The 23,954-nt window shown below is 43.8% G+C and overlaps 1 protein-coding gene across 1 annotated transcript; it reads left to right on the forward strand.

Moving 5' to 3' along the window:
* Positions 1–9,431: 9,431 nt before the first annotated feature.
* Positions 9,432–23,651, forward strand: fam20a.S (family with sequence similarity 20 member A S homeolog). The gene is given in 11 exon segments (XM_018237733.2): positions 9,432–9,721; positions 9,724–9,753; positions 13,400–13,450; positions 13,863–13,941; positions 14,359–14,451; positions 14,695–14,810; positions 16,520–16,700; positions 18,758–18,867; positions 18,948–19,029; positions 19,794–19,853; positions 21,337–23,651. Coding segments are annotated over 11 exon segments (1,170 nt in total). The 5' UTR covers positions 9,432–9,615; the 3' UTR covers positions 21,599–23,651.
* The last annotated feature ends 303 nt before the right edge of the window (positions 23,652–23,954 follow it).

The following is a 23,954-nucleotide window of genomic DNA, read 5'->3' on the forward strand; positions in this document are numbered from 1 at the left end:
AATGTGGGCATATCTGGGAGAGATCCTCTCGTTTGGCCACCTTAAGAGTGGATCACAGGGAGATTAGTCACCCAACGACAAATCTCTACTGCGGGCGACTAATCTCCCCGAAATGCCTTCCCGTCGGCAAGAATACAAATCGCTGGCGCGATGGCATGTGAATCGCTTCAGATTTCTAAAGTCGGCGAAGTTGCCTCGTGAGGAAATGTCATTTCGGGGGGATTAGTAGCCTGCAGTAGACAAGATTTGTCACGGGCGACTAATCTCCCCCTATGTCACCACTCTTATGGCTACACATTGCCCATGCCGAACTTAAAAAGCAGCAAGTATATGAATCAGAGTAGACAAGATTTCGAAATGAACTCTAGCAATGCCTTAGTGTTTTTGAACCTTGAAAACGAGCATAAAGCTAGGCCAGCTTAAAGGGGTTGTTCACCTTCCAACAATTTTTTCAGTTCAGTTGGTTTCAGGTTGTCCACCAGAAATAATAAAGTTTTCCAATGACTTTCTATTTTCTATGTGTGACCTTTTTTTTTTTTTTTTACAGAAGTGTAAAGTTCCATTTTTCACCTTCTAAAGCAGCTCTGGGATGGGGGTCGCGACCCTGTAAACTGTTCTAAATTGATACATTTAGTTGCTGCATTTGTTATCTTTAGCCCTGCTGAGCAGAATCCCTGGGTTTCATTACAGGCAGCTGTTGGAATTGATACAATAGTTGCTAATACTCCAGAGATGCTGCTGAGAAATGTATCAACTCAATGTTGCAAAATTGTAACAGTTCAGAGTCTGCACCTGAATTACTGAGCTGCCAGACTGAAACACCAGAGACACGAACATTCAACTTTAAACTTAGAAATATTAAAATTAGAAAGCAATTGAATAAAGTTTTTTCTTTCTGGGGAACAATCTGAAAACAATTGAACTGAAAAAAGTGTTTGGAAGGTGAACAACCCCTTTAAGGTATAAGGATTCAAATTACAAAAAGATCTGGGCTAGAATGAGCCCCTGCGCGCCACTTCCAGAACCACTGTGCTGCCAAAGTACAAGCACAAGGAGGGGATTTCAGTGGTAAAACGCAAAAGTATGCATTTCAATGCAAAAATCGGATCCATGGGCCTGCATCCAGGCTGACGCATTTCAGCACTGATTCAAGCGTAGGGGCCGTTAGTGTATATTCCACTTTCCTGAGCTCCTACAGCATTCGTTGTCAGAGTGTTTTTGGTTAAAGCCCCCATTGCAGGGCCAGGTTTTATTCAAGCCCCCTTTGGAGGAACAGTAACATCAAAAAATGAAAGTGTTTTAAAGTAATAAAAATATAATGCAGTGTTGCACTGAGCTGGTAAAACTGCTGTGTTTGCTTCAGAAACACTACTATTGTTTATATAAATAAATAAAAAAGCATGGCCTCCATCATGGGGGAACTGCTGTACTAGGCCCCGGCTGTGCTGCACTTTTTGAAATAGCTGGGCCCACCTTGACAGCGCCAAACCTGTGTCGCATCTGCCGAAGTCCTGAACCGCCGAAGTCCCAAAGAACCGAAGTCCCGAAGCTGCGAAAAGACCCGAAGCCGAAGTCGAAGTCCTGAAGCCACGAGTTCAGTTCTACTGAACACCAATGGTTTTTTTTTTAAACTGGCCACCGATGTATTATTTTGATACTCCATAGGCCCCTGCTACCAATGTTTAATAAAAAAAATATTCTCTGGGGCCCCAATGTTTCTTTTTAACTTGTAAGGGGGCCCTGGCACCAATATTTGTTTTAACTTATGGAGGGCCCTGACCACCAGTTATTTTTTAAAAATGTTTACGGGGGCTCTTACGCCAATTTTTTTTAACTTATAGATGGGCCCTGGTCACCAATTATTTTTTTTAACTTGTAGGGGGCCCTGACCCAGGGGCGATCCTGGCCCCTCTGCCGCCTGAGGTAGCAGCAGTTGCTGCCACCACCCCTCCCCCGTGCACTTACCTCTTTGTGCCTGAGGGGGTCCAGGGGGGTCCGCGAGGGCGGCAGAGATGGCTAGTACACTAGCGCAGAGAGCCTAACTGCACTCTCTCCGCTAGAACAGCTGAATTTCCTGTTTTAAACCCAGAAATTCGGCTCTTAAAGTACCAGGAGCGGCATTTTTGCCGCCCCTGGTACCTAGTGGGGCGCTGTCGCCTGAGGCTACAGCCTCAACTCGCCTCATTTGCGAAGCGCCCCTGCGCCTTCCCACCAGGGGCCCTGGAACCACAGGCTTTTTTTATAAGGGGGCCCTCAATGGCTTTTTATAACTTGTGTGGGGGTTTTTTACCATTTTTAGCACTGATGTCTGTGTGGTCTATTAACTGTGGTGTGGGGTCGGCAGGATTTGGGGCGGGGCTTGGGGGCTGGGATGGGTGGGGCCCAGAAAATGTTCTTGTACGTGGCCCCATGATTTCTAGTTGCAGCCCCGTAAATAAGCTGCTGTGTAGCAATGGGGGAAGCCATTCAAAGTTGAAAGGCTCTGATTACAAAGCAGATAGCAGATAAGCTCTGCATACCTCCCAACATTTTGGAAACAAAAAGAATCGATGTGTTTATGACCACGCCCATTTTGTGGTCACGCCCCCTAATTACCATGTTGATTTTACAAAATTTGCCAGGTTATTAAAGTTTGAACATGTTTCCGTGGTTTTTTTCAGTTATTACAGTTTTGCTAATGAAGGTGAAATGCCCTTAAAGCTGTGAGTCTAACTTCTCCCAAGGGACCTGTTATCTTATATTGTTACAATTACTTATTTGCTTATCTTAAAATTGTTACAAAAGTATCTTATCTGCTGCTCTGGCTGTTCTGGGCTCTCTGCCAAAAGCCAATTAGGTTAGAAACATTGTTTCTTTTTCTGGCTGTTCAGTGCAGAGAAAATTGGGACTTTACAGTACAAACGAGGGACTGCGGGTTGAGCTGTTAAAAGAGGGACTGTCCCTTTGAAAACGGGACAGTTGGGAGGTATGGCCTCTGTAGAACATAATGGTGTAATCTGTTATCCACTATTTAACCTGTGCCATATAGCCTTTTTTTTCAGTATGCGCCATTGCTACACAGCAGCTTGTTTATATGAACTATAGTAGTGTTTCTGAAGCAAACAGATCAGTTGTACCAGTGCAGGGCAACAGCACATTATATATTCATTACTTTAAAACACTTTTATTTTTTGGTGTTACTGTTCCTTTAACTATTACAGCTATAGGGAAACATTGGTCCAAGACCTAGGATAGCAAATATGTTGTCAACAAAAATGTAGCTGACTTTCAGGGGTAGAATGGGCATTATGCTCCTGGGACCTAAGATAGGGGGAAGGTACACTAGCATTGTAAGCTAAACCCACATTTCTTATGGAAAGCATTTTAGGACATCCTTAGGAGAAATCACACTCCTGTATGCGCTGTCCTAAGGAAGAAGAATGCAGACTCGACCTGTTATTGTACTCACACATCCGAACAGGCTGCAGTCACACCTCAGTCCTGGCCACATATGTTGCAATTTCCCCCCTCATGTCTCATTTCATGGTCCTCCCTCCTCAGTCCTCAGCCCTCCCTCCTCAGCCTTCAGTGCTAAAGCTCTCTGTCCTTGGCCCTATGTGCTCAGACCTCAGCTCGTAAGCCAGGCTGTTGGCTGAGGAGGCCTGGTTGAGAGCTGAGGGGGGAGGGCAGAGGACCGAGGAGGGAGGACCGAGAAATGAGACACGAGGGGGGGAGATTGCAAAGGATATTCGGCCAGGATGGAGGTGTGATTGTTGTCTCTTCAGAAGTGTGAGTACAATAAGAGGCAAGTCTGCATTCCTGTTCCTTAGGGAGCTAGCACATGGGCAGATTCGGGGAGATGTAGTCACCCGGCGACTTATCGCTGGGCAATGTACTCGCGGCGCTCTAGCGCAAATTCACTCGCAACGTTTCGTTTTCTGAAGTCGCCAGAAGTTGCCTCACGAGGAAACTTTGGACAACTTCGGAAATCTAAGCGCCGCGAGTGCATTGGTGCTAGCGTTTTGTCATTATAGCAGGCGGCAGACACAGCAAAGGCAGTTCGGGGAGATTGTTGCCCCGCAGAAGAGGCGATTAGTCGCCAGATTAGTCGCCAGACAACTAAATCTCCCCAAATCTGCCCGTCTGCTTGAGGCCTTTAGGGTGGTGGCAGACTGGGAGATTAATTGTCCAGCGACTAATCTCCCCTGAAATGCTTTATCGTCGGCAAGAATACGAGTCGCCGGCCGGATAGCATACAAATTTCTTTGGATTCTTGTGGTAACACAAACCAATTCATAAGCCATACCTTCTTTCTGAAGGCATTTCGGGGAGATTAGTCGCCGCAGAAGCAGAGATTTGTCCCTGGGCGGCTAATCTCCCTGTCTGCCACCACCCTTAGCAGAGCGCACGCAGGAGCATGTGTTCTCTGGAAGATGTCCTAAAATGCTTTCCATACTCACAACCCCAGTGGGACACAGATAAACTAGGTGCCCTTTACTGCAAGTGGTGCAACAAAACTGAGCAAGACCTACACTGTGCAAATGGGAATTAGCAACCAGAGATTCGACCAACCACTACAACGTCTCCAATCCACAAGAACGCACGTGTTGAAAATCTGAGCACTAGTAATGGGATAATGGGACTGGTCAGAGGGTAAAACAAAAGCTGGCTCTCGCACACCCAGTGTATAATGCGAAGTCCGGTGCTCAGTGGTAGAGGTTCGGCCACCTCACAATTGAATCAATACGAAAGAAATCCACGGCACACAGGCTGCTGCAAGCAAGGATCCCCTTGCACGTTTAATGCGGAAGTGAGCAACGTTTCGGGGTCACGCCCCTTTGTCAAGCCAACTGGCCATACATGAAGGGATCCGCTCATCTGGCGACAAAATGAGCGGATTCTATACCGGGGTAATCTAAAAAATCGGCCCTAGGGCCGAACGATCAGATTACAACGAGGAGCAATGGGCTCCGACGGAAGCCCACATAAACGGGCAGATACATTGCCGAATTGGTCGACAGCTTTATCTGCCCGTATATGGCCACCTTAAATCCCACCAACTCTGCTGGGAGGCAGCTCCCTGTATCTATCTCCATATCTGTAAATCAAGACTTCCTTATGTTAGCTTTCAACCTACTCTAATCCCACTACTGTTTTGTCCCACCACCTCTGCTGGAAGGCTGTTTAATCCACCTGTTTGATTTTATGAGAGGTTCATATTTTGTTGGTGCCACTGTATGGGGACAAGTAGATTTGTTCCCTCCTGGGACACAGGCAGCAGTGCATCTGTAATGTGTGTATTCTGTCTAATGAGCTGGCATTTGCTGTGCCCTGCTGATTCCCTCTGCCAAACCTAGCCCATAGCACAGTAACTGGCATTGGATTAATGTGGGGATTGGACTCACTCACAGTGAATGCACCTCAGTTCTAAATCATTTATTGCAAAGTGCATTTTTTTTTCCAAAAAGTTTTCAAGATTTTACAGTGAATCCACCCTTGTGAACAATTAGGCAAGTTCAAATGCAAATCATGCACATTTTCTTAATATTTTTGCTTCTGTGTATGTGAGCTTTCTCCAGCATTGGTGTATGAATTGCAGTCTCCCCCTGCCTGCTCTTACCAGTTCCCCTTGCCTCCCCCATATTAATGAGGTCTGCTACCCCCATAATAACACCACTCTCTGCAAGTAATTGTATAATCCATTTCTAAACCTGACAATATTGTACAGGTATGGGATCTGTTATCTGGAAACCCATTATCCAGAAAGCTCTGAATTATGGAAAGGCTGTCTCCCATAGACTCCATTTTATACAAATAATCCAAATTTTTAAAAATTATTTCCTTTTTCTTTGTAATAATATAACAGTAGCTTGTACTTGATCCAAACTATTATATAATTAATCCTTATTGGAAGCAAAACCCACCTATTGGGTTTATTGAATGTTTATGTGATTTTAGAATGGAGTTAAGTCATGAATATCCAAATTACGGAAAGATCTGTTATCCGGAATACCCATGGGAGCATTCTGGATAGCAGATCCCATAGCTGTACTACCATCAGCAGCTGCAGTCTGGAAATCCCTAAAATAAATTGTCTTGCAGTGTGTTGACTTGTTCGGTTGGATTTTTTAATTTAAAAAGGGAATGGAATGAGGGAATGGGGCTGGCCACTCTTCATGTGGGAAGGAGATGCCTTAAGGGGGTCCCCAATCTTTTTTTACTCACGAGCCACATTTAAATGTAAAAAGAGTTGGAGAACAACACAAGTATGAGAGAGTCCATGGGGATGTCAAATAAGGGCTGTGATTGGCTGTTTGGTATCCCCTATGTGAACTGATAGTCTACATGAGGCTCTGTTTGGTACACCTGGTTTTTATGAAACGCTAAGCCAGGAATTCAAAAATAAGCATCTGCTTCGAGGCCACTGGGAGCAACATCCGAGGCGTTGGTGAGCAACATGTTGCTCGCTAGCTATTTGTTAGGGACCACTGCCTTAAGGCACAAGATAGAGTGCGAGGACACTGGCCGAACAGGGCTGGTTGGACTCTTTCATGGGAAGTGTCAGGCACAAGACACAGGGGGACGTAAGGGGACAAGGTTGTCCAGACTCTTCCTCAGCTGTTTCCATTGTATGGAAATGAAAGAGAAATGATTTATCACTGGAGAAATATGTGGGACAAGAGATTTGGCTGTTCTCACTCCCCATCTCGCACTAATGCCAACAAACACACTTTGGGCATTCCATTATGATTGCAGCTGCTCAGCTTTATGACCCCTTCAGACCCAGTCAGTGTGCAGCTCCAGGTTCACTTGGGAAATCTGAGTGGAGATCGTACTGTTACAGGCTGTGATACTGAAGGGGTTAACATATTTCTCAGCCTTTATAGAAAAGGATTTATTCCCTATCTAGCAGTGAAAGGGTTTAACATATTTAATAGCATATAGGGAAAGTCCATATTGCAGAGTTACATTTCCAGGGCTGGGCTGTGCTCCAACACAGGGGTTAGGGGTTGCCAAGTTATAGGGTGAGCAAGAAGGTTCCATGTTACACCCCAGGCAGAATATTAGCCCCATGGTGATGTGGGAGACTTAGCCGAGACAGAATTTAGCCAGGACCGGAGGAAGCATTTCTGTCCTTTCAGTGCTGGTGTGTGGGTACACTTACTAATACACTTACATACAGTATGCCAATATAGGTACACACACTAAAAAAGAAGCAGTGGTTTATATGCCTGTAATCTTGTCCTGAGTTAAGGGGCCCTGACCAAGGGTGACACCTACTGATGTACAACCCTTAAACATAAAATTCAGGATGGAACAGCACCGCTTGTCCTTTGAAGAATAAAAATGCCTTTATTACATCATTTTATAGGGCATTACAGTGACTTGTGGGGCCTTTATTAAACCACGCCTGAAAAACGTCACTGTAATGCCCTATAAAATTTTGCATTCTTCAAAAGGACAAGTGGTGCTGTTCCAGCCTAAATTTTATGTATATGCCAGTGGAAAGTGGCCATTGGGGAAACTAAGTATTGTTGTGCTGACTACTCTCTGTTTAATCAATGGTTGCACCTCAGCAGATTTTAGCCAAATGGAGCAATAAAACCATCATAGGGTTTAAGTAATCTGTAATTAGGGTTGCCACCTTTTCTGGAAATCAATACCGGCCTTCCTATATATTTAACTTTTTTCCCTATTAATAACATTGGGATCAAGCATCATTTTTACCGGCCAGGCCAGTAAAATACCGGCCAGGTGGCAACCCTATAGTCAATGTGGACTAGAATATTCATGAGTGAAATGGCAGGGGACAAGGAAAGGGTTAATTCTGGAAAAACATTGTCTTGTTAATTTCTGATAAACCATCAGGGGGTCAGGATGTTTCAATCTAGGACTAACAGCAATCTGTTTGCTTAGGGTAGGGTACAAGGTCTAGCCAGTCAGATAAATGTATTGATCTATCCTACAGTGAATTGTGTTTACATCTTTACATTCCGAGGACTTTAATAGTTTGGTTCCTGCAAATGGTTCTGAGATTCTTCAGAATTCCAAACTGAACCGGGATTCAGTTCATCACTAATCGACCAAAAGCATCCATCTTCTCGCCCATACTGGGCCGGATGGTGTCACATTAGGGTCACATTTATCCACATGGTAGAGTCCTGCGCAGAACCAATTTCTAAGACCCGGACCCAAACCCGCAACCCTCAGGCCGCAACCCAAACTGCATATTTACCCACTTTGATCCGCTACCCGACCCGGACCCGCAACTGCCTTATCCGCAACCCGACCCACAACCCGCTGACCCCCATCAAACAGAAAAAAAGACAATATGACATAAGATTAGAAATTTACATGAGACCCGCAGACCCGTGACCTGCAGACCCGCATCTATACCCGCACCTGAAAATCCTACCCCCATTCCGCAGGGTACCCACTTTTTTTGCGGGTAACTCGCAGGTACCCGACCCGCTGCAGGACTCCACATGGGGCCAATTGATTGAGACAATTGATCCAAATGTGTTTTCCAACAGGCCACATATTTATGTAATAACGTGCATTGTGACTAATATGCAGGCTTCCAGCTGAAAGAATATTTGAAAGGGGTTTAGAAACAGGCAAGGGCCTAATCAAGAGAGACTTTATAAGATCCCATAATTTATGTAAGACTTATTATGCCTATAAACAGAATTTTTTCCCCATCATGTCCTTTTTGCCCCACTATCTCCATTTTGCCCCAATTTCCCCATCTTGCTCTACAAAAAGGAATGGCTCAATGTGTGTTGGGGCAGTTATACAAAGGAATGAAAAAGGTAATATTGTGCTGGTATGGAAGAGTATGTATCCTATTCATGTGACTGTCTGTGCTTCCTGAATATAACAGCAGTGCTGCATTGCTTTATGAGATTTTCAGCATCTCTCCTTTATTCAAAGAGCTTTTGGGATTAATGTTGCTAAAAGGAGACATACAGGATAATCGAAAAACCCTTAATTTTGTAGGCAATCATGTATAACATAGGGTTTCACATCGTGCTAAAATAAAGATGGCCCCTTTATTGGAGCTCCCCATAGATGTTCACTGGTTCCTGTTTCAAATGAGGATTGGGTGTGTCCTAACGGTCCCTGCCAGAAGCACAGTAGGATGGGGAATGCCAATCACAGCTCTGCAGTCACACAAGCAAAGAGAGGATTCAGTTCCCTATCAGGTCAGCCTAGTTTCTGATTGGTTCCTATCCTACAGTGCTGCTGGCTTCCCTGCACAGCCAGACAATTCAGCTAGCAGCAAGTGGAACAGATGGGTGGGACTAATAGTTTATTTGCAAACATTTTCAATAAAGTAACCAAAAACACATTTTTTTTTTAAAGCACATTCCTTCTATAGCTAAAAAAGTAAAATGTAAAGAAAAAAACAAACATAAATGGAAAGAACATGAATTCTCAACCTCTAATGTGGGAGAAAATGAGCCTGTATTGTTTAAGCCTGGGCTTAAGTAGGGTAGGGTAACAATAAGCAAGGAGTGTAGCTAATAGATCATATTCTTATGTTATTATGCTTGTTTGGGTCACCGTGACCCTATAACACTGTTTTGCAGGAAGCGTCGGGCGCACCATACTGCTCAAAACAGCTCTGCCCCAATGACAGAGGCAGTGTTTGATCTCAGCGCCCCCTGGTTGCAGTTCCACCTGGAGATCAGCCGAGATGCTTTGTACCCTCGGTCAAGCAGAACAGTGGAGCGAATCATTGATTGGGAAACATGACTGTTATTAGTGCTGGTAAGTGCAGAGTTGCAATGAGGCTTCATTAGTAGGAGCCCAGTATCAACTTATTAGGTGATTCCCTATATCCAATTCCTGGGGGAATTCAAAGTCTCGCAATAGTGCAGATATTGGCGAGAGTCACATGTTTGATGATGATATTTGATGATGTCATAGTGCTGAGGTTAGAAATGGTGTAGCACAAGGTTGTAAATAATTAGTACAGTGAAGAAATGAATGAGAAGTCAGATGATGTCATATTTCAGGCTTAGGAATCTGTACAGATATTGGTGTATTGTTTGATGCTATTTAATGACATCATAGTTCAGGGTTAAATATTAGAACAGCTATTGGCTTAATATTTATAGTGTTGCCCTAATTCAAAAGGAGGGATTCATACAGAATTGAATGGAAGTCTGATGTTAAATTACATTAGACTTTGTTAGACTTTTGTACAGATGCTGCATGATATGATAGTTTGAGTATTAGCACAGATATTAGTGTGAATCTGACGATGGATATTGAGACAGTCTAGAGTTCTGAATCAATCCAGTTGCAAACGTAGTGCTATATGCAGTCATTTTATGATGTCATAGTTCTGGGTGTGGAATAAATACAAATATTGTGCAAGGCTGCTGGCATCTGATGACGAGGATGAATGCAGATGTAAGTACATAAAGGATGTTATGCAGGGATAATGTGGCTTGGGTAAGATAACAAGACACCCAGATATTCCTTCCCTGGTAGAGACTGGCCCATGTGCCAATTCCAGACAAGGGAGTGAAGAAACCACAGTGAGATGGAAACAAAGCGCAGGAACCAGACGTGTAATTTTGTTCTGTCTGAACAGGTGTGTCAGGAACACGTGGGGTAATTACAGCTCTGCCCCTAACTGAGAAGGATTTAACTCATTCACACATGGAAGGTCCAAAGACAAGTCTTCAGGCACTTAAAGGGCAAGAAAAGCCCAGATTAAATTTAGCATTGTTTATGTAAACACTCAAAGGGCATCCCACAAAATCCAATCCACGCGAGGATGTCGTTGTTTAATCTAATTATACACCGACACTGTTTCTGGGTTTCTTCACAACAACCTTATACTTTAATATCAATTAAATTAGCGTGTATTTCCTTTAGGGTTTGTTTTCCCTTTCCCAGATTTAGATTTGATTAATAAAGTTCAAAATGGAAATTACGAGGCATCAAATGCACACAATCCAAAAGGGTAAAACTAATAAAATATGATAGATGAACCTAGTCTGGGCAACTTTTCAGTTTACCGTCTGCTTGTTTTTTGTTCTCAGCCTATTAGCCTAAACATTGATTCTGAAGCTTCAGTTTTATTATTTTCCTTATTTGTGTGACTTAAGGTGGCCATACATAAGGAGATCTGCTTGTTTGGCAATATTACATTACTATTCTCCCTCTATACTTCCTCCCTCGGCAAATAAATAAATTCATATGGTTTCCACTACCACCTCTATGCTGACGATACTCAGATCTATCGCTCATCTCCTGATCTCAACCCAGAACTCCTAGCTCGCGTCTCCTCCTGCCTGTCCGCTATCTCTACCTGGATGTCGCAACGCTACCTTAAATTAAACCTCTCTAAAACTGAAATGGTTCTCTTTCCTCCAACTAACACCAGTAACATCCCGGAATTCACTCTCTCATCATATCACGTCTAGACTACTGTAACTCTCTTTTAATTGGCCTCCCCCTCCAGAGACTGTCACCTCTCCAGTCCATAATGAACACTGCTGCGAGGCTCATACACCTCAGCAACCGCTCCTCCTCTGCCTCGCCATTCTGTCAATCCCTGCACTGGCTTCCGTTACCTTTCAGAATCAAATTCAAATTAATGACACTGACTTTCAAAGCACTTCATAACTCTGCCCCACCCTACATCTCTGAACTCATCTCTATATACTCCCAATCGCTTACTTCGCTCCTCTACTGACCTGCTACTCAACTCTTCTCTCATTACCTCCTCACATGCTTGCATTCAAGACTTTGCAAGGGCTGCACCCCTCCTCTGGAACTCTCTCCCACGGTCTGTCCGACTTTCTCCCAACCTTTCTGCTTTCAAGAAATCTCTTAAAACGCACTTCTTTCGAGAAGCCTACCCTCACTCTGCTTAACTACCAAATGCAACACCACATACAATACCACATTTCTCACCCACTTAATTCGATCTTGCCCACTCCCACACCTTGTGTATTACTCCCTTCCCTTTAGACTGTATGCCTATGCATAGGGCCTTCCTCACCTTTTTGTACCTGTATTGATTATGATGTTTGTTACTCCATATGTTCTATGTATGTAATTCATGTGATTTAGTTGTATAATCACATTTACTTTACAGTGCTACGCAATATGTTGGCGCTATATAAATACATGTTAATAATAATAATAATTGCCAAACGAGCTGATCTCTCCCCAATATGCCCACATTGAGGTGGGCGATATTGGGCTGATCCGATCATGGGCCCAAGGACACAACGATTGGATCAACATGGAGGCAATGCGGGTGGTCGGATTGCGGGACCGCATCAAAAAACAGATGCGGCCGCCATCTGAGGGGATTTTTTACCCAGCACGATCGTCATCTGACTGGCTTTCGGCCATATATCTATCGGAGACACCCTTCAGATGGCCCCACACACAGGGCAATAAGCTGTCTCGGTCTGTCTGCAGCTTTTATCGGCCCCTGTAGGGGGGCCTTTAGCTTATATTCAGGCCCCTGCCTTCCCAACTGCTTTAGGGCTCATACACACGGGTGGGTTTTCCTGGGAGCGCAAGAGTAGTCGCACTCAATTATTGTGAAGGGGGCTGTACTCACACAGACGTATGTATGCGCCAAACGCAGGTGAAATGCAACATGCTGCATCCCACCTGCGTTTGCCGATTACATGCGTCTGTGTGAGTACAGCCCCCTTCACAATAATTGAGTGTGACTACTCTTGCGCTCCCCTGCGCCTGAACAGAAGAAAGTCCAACGCAGGGGAGCGTAGGAAAAACCGCCCGTGTGTAAGAGCCCAGCAGCAAGTTGGCTTGTTTTCTACTGCCAGATCATTTCAAGGTGAACTACCCTCTTTAACCATTAACCAGCATTCCCTGTGGTCTGACAAAAAACTGTGATAAATGACCTGCCTTGTTTGGCTGCCAGCCTGATGCCCTTCCCCAACACAGCTGAGTAGTATGCATGTGCCACAGAAGGGGCACAGACCTTGGCAGACTACCAGGCCGGCATCTGTGTGCAAGCTGCCAATTGTATGCAAACAAGATGCCTGTGAAGCCTGGCGTATCATTGTGGGAAACCGCATAGAGTGCCAGCGCACCATGTTGGTGTGTTACCTGTGTCAACAGGTGGTATGTATGTAAGCAGCAAGTTTTCTTTCTCTCACTAATTGGGGACCTGAAGGGGTAGGTGCCTCTTTTCAAGGGGAAGTTAATATATTTTTCAAATATGCCACAGGCAGTTTGCAGTTGCTCTTCGCTTTTATAGGGGGCCTGTTTCTGTGTGAGTTGTGTATCTGTACTTTAGCTCTATAGCAGGCAGGACTGAGTGCAACCAGGTAGTTTTTTTTGATGAACAGTCAAGAACCAGTAAAAGAGAGGGCCAATTATTTTTTATATGAAGTTTCATCTCCTCTATTGGCAGATCTCTGCCCAGATGAGAAGGTGTTAAATGGAGAGTGTGACTGCAGCCAAGGTAAGTGCACTCCTGAAAATGTGTGCACAACTCACAACAGACTATATTAGATACACAAGTTATTCCATGACTGGATTTTGTAAGATTCTATTCTGATCAGTTCTACTGTAGGATACTATTTTGTTATACCCTACGTTTCTATTCCCTCCTTCCCATCAACAAATTCCCCATTTCCATTCTCTTGTACTGAATCCTATAACCTGACTGCCAAGAAACCCTTCCTATGCTGATTGTGATATCTCCATCCCCCCTCAGAATAACTCATTAACCCTCTGTTGCTGACCTGACTGACATTAGAGTAACACATCTAAGATTTTGTTTGGATGCCAGTGCCAGGAACATTTAATACAATGTACAGGATTTGCTGCCTGTTCGATCATTGATAATATTGGATGTTGATTCTACTTTGTAGTTGTGAAGCCGAGCGGAACACACCTGAAAGTGATTCTACAGTTCCAGGACTTCGGGAAAGCCATGTTAAAGCCAATGAGGTAGGATATTGGCCAGTGCTACCCTGTTTGGCATTCTGCGAGGCCTAGTATATTCCAAGTGGAAATGTTAACGATATTGTTGCTTAAGCAGTTTCCCAGCAGAGCTGTTAGGTATTTGGGGGAGAAATGATATTACATATTACAAGTATTCCGCCCTTTCAAGCTGTTGTTGCTGTGGTGGAATGCTGGGAGTTGTAATTTAACTACAGCTGGAGGTCCATACAAATAATGAATACATTTTAGGCAAATTTGAAAATATCAATAACAAAAATAGATGTTATAATCCATACTAAATATAACACTTGATATTATAATAAAACATTGTTTAATGTTAATAATCCTTGAATTTTTCCCAAATTCAGTTCAAATTAGAAGACTCTCTGTCCCATTATGTCTGACATACATTTTTTCCTTAAGGCAGAGACGAGAAGAGGAAACCCCAGAGAACTTTTTTTATTTTGTGGATTATCAGCGACACAATGCAGAGATTGCGGCTTTCCATTTGGACAGGTGAGTCCTACAGGGTTGGGTTATGTGATCTGCAGGTATGTGTGTGTTATGCACAAGGTATCCCATGTACTATAAGCGGTAATGTAACCCTACTGTAAATTATAAGGATACCAGAAGTCATGGAGGGGTTCTATGGCCATATAAAGGCATAAGACTGCAGGCTGAGTTATATAAGGAACTATTGAGTATCATGTACTGTAGACGTTATTTCTTATTTTCTCTCACTTCCCTTCTATAACTCAGGATTCTTGATTTCCGGCGTGTTCCACCAGTGGCTGGTCGACTTGTGAACTTAACCAGTGAGATTCTGGAAGTAACAACAAATGAGGACCTGGAATGGGTGTTCTTTGTTTCACCAGGTACAGCTGCAGTTGGGCACTTTTTAACAATTTCTGTCTTATTACATAATTAAATAGTATATAAAGTATAGCAGTTTCTTACTCTGTCCCAGTGATTCCCATACTGTAGCCTTGCATCTGATATCGAGAATCACTGTTTACTTCCTGCTGCCTCTACCTATAAGGGTCTAGCCACACAAGCAGATTCGGGAGATTAGTTGCCCCAGTGACAAATCTCCTCTTCTTTGGGCGACAATCTCCCCGAACTGCCTTCCCCCTGCCCTCCACCGGCCTGCAGCAATGCACACGCAGCACTTTGTTTTCCGAAGTCGCCCGAAGTTGCCTCACGAGTTGCCGTAAGACTCTTACTGATGAGCGGTTGAAGCTGCGCTCCCCTGCACAGGAATAGATGCATTAAGCTTTCTTCAATGGGTCTGTACTCACACAGGCGCGTGTAGGCGCCGAACGCAAGTTGAGACCCAGCATGCTGCATTTTTCCTGCGTTCAGCGCCTACACACGCCTGTGTGAGTACAGCCCCATTGAAAAAAGCTTTATGCGCCTATTCCTGCGCTCCACTGCGGCTGAACGCAGAAAAACGGAGCGCAGCTTCAACCGCTCGTCAGTAAGAGCCCTAAGAGTTTTCGCCGGCGTCTGTAGTCTAGACAGGATAGGAGTAAGGTATGGATGGCTGCAAACACAGCCTGTTAACATGATCCTTTGTCTCTAGACTCCTTTATATTTTTATGGCATCTGACATCTAATTTACTGCTGAGGCTTCCAAATGCCTTGTGCAGGCAGAGTTATCAATTTATCTTGGAAATACAAACAGCCCTGTTTGAGCTGTTAAGTCCTTGTTGGATGAATATTTGTTTGTCAAACAGCAGAGTGATCTGAATGTGGAACCAGTTAAAGGAAAACTATACCCCCCAAACAATGTCAGTATTTAAAAAAAAGATATTGCATAAAACCGCTCTTATGTAAAACCCTGCTTCATGTAAATAAACCATTTTCATAATAATATACTTTTTTGGTAGTATGTGGCATTGGGTAATCATAAATAGAAAATTGCCATTTTAAAAAATAAGTGCCGACCCCTTACGGTTCAATGTGAATACAAACAAACCAACAAACCATACATCACATGTAGAGTTCTGTCTTTTGCTTCAACACTTCTTCCTGTTACAGTGAGAGTTGTAGTATTTCTGGTCAGGTGATCTATGAGGCAGTACACAGACCATCACAAAATGGTGGCTCAAGGCAAGAGATGTAAAAGGGCAATATATACTCAAATATATAGACCAGTTTGGTAAGATTCTTTAATATGCCACTTAATATGATGTAAACTATCTGTTGCTTAAATGTTAATTTTGGGGGTATAGTTTTCCTTTAAGACACCTACCCTCTCTTGCACCTCAGAGGCTCAGAAGCACCTGATACTAGGTAACATATTTTATGTTTTTAGCTGACTTCAAACAGATGAGGGATCTGTGCTCTTGCACTGATAGGGGCCACGTAACCTTCAACTGTGGATTTAACAGTCTTACATTATACACATATGACATTCCTTCATCATTGTTACCTAAGAGTAGGGCTGATTAGGAACCAGCACTTACTGCAGCCTGCACCTGTGCTTGTTACAGCCGTGAGACATGTTTACTTATATACCACAATATTACGTGTAAGCCACTAGGCACAGTTTTGCAATAATCTCTTTCTTGTGTCTCAACAGCTAACAATGTGTGTTTCTTTGCCAAGTGCCCATATTGGTGTAAGACTGAGTACGCTGTATGCGGCAACCCCCACCTGCTTGAGGGGTCACTTTCTGCCTACTTGCCATCACTTAGCCATACACCCCGGCTTTCTGTACCCAATCCCTGGATAAGATCTTACACCTTTGCTGGGAAGGAAGAGTAAGTTGCATGTGGTTTTGTACTGGCAGGTCCAAAAAAGGGTCAGCTACCTTTTTAGCAAGTGACAAAATGCAAGACTACTGATATTTATACTCCGTACAGTTGAGGACATGGCTTTGTGTGTGACTTTTACCATTAATTCTGCCTAGTTACACAGAATGAGGAGTGGTTGAACATCAAGACTTTAAGCTTTTAAGGCTTTAAGGGTTCTGGCCTGACTTCTTCCCCTGTTCCCACTGAATCTTTTCACTAGTTTCCCTTTAGTTTCCTGGAAACCTCTATCTTCCTCCAGGAAAACAAGTTTATCCCCCCTACCTCTCCGTGTTTCTTCTCTTTGGGAACTCTTTTATTTCTTGCCCCAATCTTCAGTTATTGCCCTTTCCTGGGGTTGCTGATTCATAATATAACTTTCCATCATCCCCCTTTAGCTTCTTGTTGCTTCTGGTCTTACATCTTTTTCTCCCTTTCCTCATCCTTTTCTTTTGTATTTTGTGGGTGTGGTTGGGCAGCATTCCGCTCCCTAAAATTTTGCCACCCTAGGCCCGGGCCTTGGTGGCCTTTCCACAAATCCAGGCCTGTCCCTGCCTCCACCTCCTCACTGTCCCCTTTCCTCTCTCTTACTTCTTTTGCATCATTACCGGATTCCATTGCTGCTTCCTCCTCCCCCCTTTCCTGCTCCATTACATGATTCCTCCCTGGCTGAAAGAGTCTCTTTGTTACCCTTGGGCACTAACCGAGTATGTGGCCCAATATGCCCCACAGTCCGCATTGGATCTTCATGCACTATTTCCTGAAGTGCCTCTGGGCCCCACACAGTGCCCATAGTTTATTCTCGCAGTCGCCTGCCAGGTGATGTTTCAACCTGCACCTGAAACACTGGAAAGGCTGCCCAGAGTAGAAGCAGCCATTTCTCTGCTTCCCTATGACAAAAAGAGTTAGGGAGATGTTTAAAGGACATTATTCTGCACCTCCAGCCTGATTTGTGCCTTTTACCCGCCATCCAAAACTTCTCCTTAGCCAGACCATAATTGCTCTGGTGAGATAGATTGATTCTTAATGATTTTGTCAGAGACCAATGCACTTTCCCCTCCTGCTGCATTAAAGGGACTGAAGAGTCTCTTTGTTACCCTTGGGCACAAAAGAGACATTCAGTTTAAGTCTCTAGCATTCTGGAACCCAAAAGAAATACTATTTTACCTTTTCCTAAGGTACAGCAACTTCATTGCCTCTCAGGGTTTGCAATAGATTCTTCCAATAGTTTACAGTCCTCCTTCAGCTCTGCTGGCCCTCCCAGCATTTCCAGCAGCCATATTGGTACAATGCCTTTTCTGTACTGGGACTGGCTTCTGGCTCATATGCATCCACTGCTGGTTTGCTGCTGACCTGTCCTCCATTGCAGTCCTCCCCATGCTCAGACATGCTTCTCCTCCATAATGGCTGCCTCCATAGATGAAACATTGGCCAAGCAGATTGCAGAGCTGCCGGTTCCTTCCTCAGTGTCCTGACCAGATTCACTGGCAGTAATGGCAGAACTGCTCTCAGCTGAGACAGGCAAACTTTGCACTTTCCTTGGCCTTGACTTTCTTTTGCAAAATTTTCCTCTCACTGGGCTTCTTTGCTTCCAGAGAATTAACCATAACAATGGATTTTACCCTACATATGTCAATATCCAGACATGGGTTCCTGAACTTCAGCCTCCCTACATGGGACAGGAAAAGCTGCTCATTTAAGTACAACAACAATTAAAGGGGTTGTTCACCTTCCAAACACATTTTTCCAGAATGCACCAGAATTAAAGATTTTTTCAATTGCTTTAATTTCTTAAATTCAATTTTTTTTTTACCATTGATCTAGAATTAAAGTTTAGTGTTCCTATTTTTCTCATTTCCCAGAACCACTCCAGTAACTCCCCTTTCAGGCTCCACACTGAGCAATCCTTTATTTTCACAGCCCTCATTGCTGCTTCATAGAGGATTCTGGGAGGGTTATACCCTCTTTTTAATGACGTTCCCAGTAATCCTGCTACAATACATAATACAGTGTTCTCTGTTTGACAGATGGGAAGGGAATCCTTCTTACTGTGATCAGGTTAAGCAGACTGAGCCTTACACCAATATGAAGAGGCTTCTGAACATAATGGATCTGGCCATATTTGACTTCCTAATTGGTAACCAGTTGCTCATATCATCAGATTAGCTAATATCCCATAATGCAACACTATTAACTGTCCTGTACAATACACTCTAGGAAATATGGACCGCCACCATTATGAAGTATTCACCAAATTCGGAGAGGACGGTTTCTTGCTCCACCTTGATAACGCCAGAGGGTAATGCAATTGGCAGCTTGTATTTTCTCCCTCACCTACTGGTTCTGCAGTCCAAAAACTGCTTTTGTTTAGTTTCTGTTTATAGCTCAGTAAATGGGAAAATAAGCATTTGAGGGCTATTCTAGGATTCCCTCAGCTCTGCCTGTGGCAAATGAATGCAGGCTGGTAACTCCAAGGACACACGCTATAGAACAAGTCTTCACGTTAAAGGACAGGTACCATCACAATAGAAATACATACCTCCCAACTGTCCCTCCGAAAAAGGGACAGTTGGGAGGTATGTATTTCTTTTGACAGCTCAACCCGCAGTACCTCATTTGTACTGGAAAGTCCCTCTTTTCTCTGCACTGAACAGCCAGAAAAAGAAACAAAGTTTCTCACTTAATTGGCTTTTAGCAGAGAGCCCAGAACAGCTAACAGGTGCAAATAAGATACTTTGTAACAATTTTGAGACACAAAAACACAGTTTAGATAAGGAGAAATATTTTCAAACTTTCATAACCTGCCAAATTTTGGAAAACGAACATGGTAATTAGGGGGTGTGGCCACAGAAAGGGGTGTGGTCAAAAAAATTGCTGCGCTACGTGCGGGAAATAATTTTTTGGCCCTCTTTTTACTTCCAAAATGTTGGGAGGTATGGAAATAATGCAGCTGTTTTGTTTATCTTGCACCTGTAAATTTCTAGTAGCAATGGTGCCATGTTGTATCTTTGACCTAAACACACCCCCACAATTATATAAATGTTGTCTCTGTTGGTGCCACAGGTTTGGACGCCATTCTCACGATGAAATATTGATCTTGGCCCCTGTGTACCAGTGCTGCCTGTAAGTGGCCTTTTCAGTTGGGACTCATTTCAAAATAATGTCTGGTCAAAGGTTAGTAGATTTATGGAAAGGATGACCACTGTAGGTAGAAATTATTTAACTGCCTATCCCTGTATCATCCCTGTAAGCAACCATTACTATTAATCCTTTCACTACTTCCTATAGCCCTATACTTGCAGCTATCAGCATTAGCTACTGACACACCTCCAAGCATTCCCCTTGCCTGCCATGCACCCATCTGCTTAACCCCCACTCTCATCTCTTCTTTATATAGTGTCAACTTGTGTATCAAAATAATTGCAAAGATCAATCATCTTCTACTCATTCTACCCCACCTGCCCCCATGTAAAGCCATAGCTGCCTCTCCTTCCTTTTTCTATATCCTCTGGTCTCTTAGGGCAGAGACACATGTGGAGATTCGGGGAAATTCGTCGCCCGGCGACAAATCGCCTCTTCTTCGGGCGACTAATCTCCCCAAACTGCCTTCCCGCCGTCTAGAATCGAAATCACCAGTGGGATGGCACTCGGAGCGCTTCATTTTCCAAAGTTCCCCGAAACTTCGGGCGACTTCGGAACACAAAGTGATCCGAGTGCCATTTACATTCTAGCCGTCGGGAAAGCAGTTCAGGGAAATTAGTTGCCCGCCGACAAATCGCCTCTTCTTCAGGCGACTAATCCCCCCAAACTGCCTTCCCGCCGGCTAGAATCGAAATGGCCAGTGGGATGGCACTCAGAGCGCTTCATTTTCCAAAGTTCCCCGGAAACTTCGGGCGACTTCGGAAAACGAAGCCGTCGGGAAGGCAGTTCAGGGAGATTAGTTGCCCGAAGAAGAGGCGATTTGTCCCGGGCAACTAATCTCCCCAAATCTCCACATGTGTGTCTGCCTTTAAAGGAAACGTAACACCAAAAAATTTAAGTTTTAGAGTAATTAAAATAGAATGTTCTGTTTTCCTGCTTCAGAAACTCTACTATAGTTTATCTAAACATAATCTAGCCATGGGGGCTGCCATTCAAAGCTGAAAAAGAAGAAAAAGCACAGGATACACAGAGGATAACAGATAAGCTCTGCAGTATAAACTGGGTTCAGCAGTGCTTATCTGTTATCCATTGTGTATCCTGTGCTTAAATGGCTGCCCCCATGGCAACACAGTAGCTTGTTTACATAACCTATAGTAGGGTTTCTGAAGCAAACGCCCCAGTTTTACTAGTACAGGGCAACACTAAATTCATTGCTTGAAAATACTTACATTTTTGATGCTGTCCTTTAAATTTGTCCAACCTGTCTTTTTTTAACAATGCATGGCCACCTGACGCTTGAGGCATATATAGATTGGTCCCATGCAGTAACCAGTCAGATTATGTTTTATATTATCCTTTCTACATTAACCAAGGAAAACTGACTGCTTATTTATAACTGTGTGTGAGGCAGAGTAGGATAGTTTGGGTCAGTACCACTTACTAGAATATCTTGCTATTGCCCCAGGGTGAAGGAAGACACGTGGTTACGGCTCAGACTTCTCTCCACGCCCGAGTACAGGCTGTGTGATGTAATGAGGGAGTCTCTGAGCCGAGACCGACTACAGAACATCCTAACAGAACCACACTTATTAGCTCTGGACAGGAGGCTGCAGACTGTGCTGCAAGCGTTGGAAGAGTGTGTGCTGAAGCATGGAAATGGGTCTGTGATAATTAAAGAAAACAGGAACCAAGCAGTACCCACACGCTCCCAGCTGAGGACAGTATAGAGCCAGAGATGGTTCCTTGTTTATGGATTCTACCAGCAGCCGGGCCTTGTGCCCTTGAAAACCATCTGCATCTGGGAAAATGATCTTCAGTTGTGCCAGCCTTTTGCTACATGTAGTAATCAGCCAGGCCAACCACACTTACTGGGGAACAGACTTAAGCATTAAATTCTTTTCTCCAAAATTTTTTACATTCCATGTTCTCATTATCAAGACGATGGAAGTACAAAAAAAAAAAAAAAGACAACAAAATACATAGTTCTTGAATGACTTGTCCAAGTCTGTATGTGCCATAAGCATGGGAAATAAATACAGCAACTAGGAATATTACTTCTACCCTGAATTTCTGCGGTTTTGCTTAGAAAAAGGTAGAGCTTTGGCCAGAGTATCGTCATTAACCCTTTCACTGCCAGCCGAGTCGTCAGTTGTGAACTTTCATTGCCAGACAGTTTTTGAACATTTTGTGCAGTTTCTCTTTAGGGGCCTTTCCTTAGGGGGACTTTCAGTTTACCCAGGAAATATATTGGGGTTTTTTTTTTTGGTTTTTTTTTAAGGACAACTTAAGCTTTTCAATATATTCCCAAAATTCCAATTCTGTAATAAAATATAGACTTCTAAATGTCAAAATGTTAAAAAAAAAAAAAAATAACAATATAACACATAGTATTTATTTGATGCTTTAAAATAACTGATTTGAAAGTCCCATGTTTCCTGAACGTGCCAATACCAAATATATTGAGTACATTTTATACTTACCAAAATTTACTTTTTCCCTTAGTCCCTTCGGCAGCAACACTGAGATTTAACTCCCTCCCTGCTAGATAGGACAAGTGGCCAATCAAAAGTTAACTAAACCCCACCTATAAATAGGAGTCAACACCCCCTCCTCACCAATGCATATAAAAAGTACACACACATAATGCAAGAATTTTGCTGCCAAAGGGACTAAGGGGAAAAGTAAATTTCAGTAAGCATAAAATTGACTCATTCCCTTATGTCCTCATACAGCAGCAGATAAAGTTCTGCAATTCTCTTAGCTGTAATAGCTTCAAGAAGTAAAGTCTTGAAAGTAAGACATTTCAGGGAACATTCCTTCCAGGTTCAAAAGGATTTCCGGACAAACCCTTTAACACAAAGATAAGTCCCATGCAGGAAAAGGCTGGAGCTGTCTTGGCCAAATCTTAGATATGGCCCGGAGAAACCTCTTGATAAGGGCTAACGTAGACAGTGGTTTATTAAAGAGAGCTGACATGGCTGAAATCTGCACTTCGAGTGTGTTTACTGCCAGACCCTTGTCAAACCCCTCCTGGAGAAATGTAAGAAGGGTATTGGTGGAGGATAAATCATTCCCCATCTCATGGTTCACACACCAAGTCTAAAATACTCTTGCGTAAACTCTATTTGTACATTTTTTCATTGATTGAATCAGGATGTCAACCACCTCTGTAGACAACCCCTGGGCCTCTAATATGGACCTGTCAGTCTACAAGCAGTCATCTGAAGTAGCTGCAGATTCTGGCACCATAGGACCCCCTGAGTCAGAAGTGAGGAGATCTGAGGCAGAATCCAGAAGTTGTTCCTGGACATTCTCATCAGAAGGGAAAACCAACTCCTCCTGGGCCAGAATGGTGTTATAAGGAAGTCTACTGAACAATTTAATACCAATTTACATAGATATACTGCACGATCGTGGGGTGCAGGGCCGGAACTAGGGGTAGGCAGAGTAGGCACGTGCCTAGGGCGCAAAGCTGAGGGGGCGCCAGGCACGTACCTGCTCTGTTGCCTACCCCGTGTCCGGTCCCGTCTGCCGCTGGTGGCGTGCGCATAAATTCTCTTCTGCGCATGCGCGCTGGCGCGAAGTTTTGGGCATGCGCATTCAATCGCGCACAGAGCCGGCGCTGTGGCCCGCCAGGTTGCCTAGGGCGCCTGGCCGGGTTGGCCCGGCTCTGGTGGGGTGCTCTACCTGTTCGTAATCCACTTGTTGAAAGTGCTGGGTGCTCAACCGGAAGACCCTTCCCTTGACCAGGGTCAAAGGTACATGTAGACAATAATCCAGAAGCACACCAGAATCTTGCTCAAAGAAATAGGTGCTTTATTTAGAACATGTGTATCCGAAAAGAAGGCAACGTTTCGGGCCCTTCTGGACCCTTCGTCAAGCCGAAAAGAAGGCAACGTTTCGGGCCCTTCTGGACCCTTTGTCAAGCCTTAGGCTTGACAAAGGATCCAGAAGGGCCTGAAACGTTGCTTTTTTTCGGATACACATGGGCTAAATAAAGCACTTATTTCATTAAACAAGATTCTGGTGTGCTTCTGGATTATTGTCTGAATATACATAGATATATACCAAAGTATGTGGCAT

Source organism: Xenopus laevis, chromosome 9_10S (genome assembly GCF_017654675.1).
Source record: "Xenopus laevis strain J_2021 chromosome 9_10S, Xenopus_laevis_v10.1, whole genome shotgun sequence".
NCBI classification, from domain to species: domain Eukaryota; kingdom Metazoa; phylum Chordata; class Amphibia; order Anura; family Pipidae; genus Xenopus; species Xenopus laevis.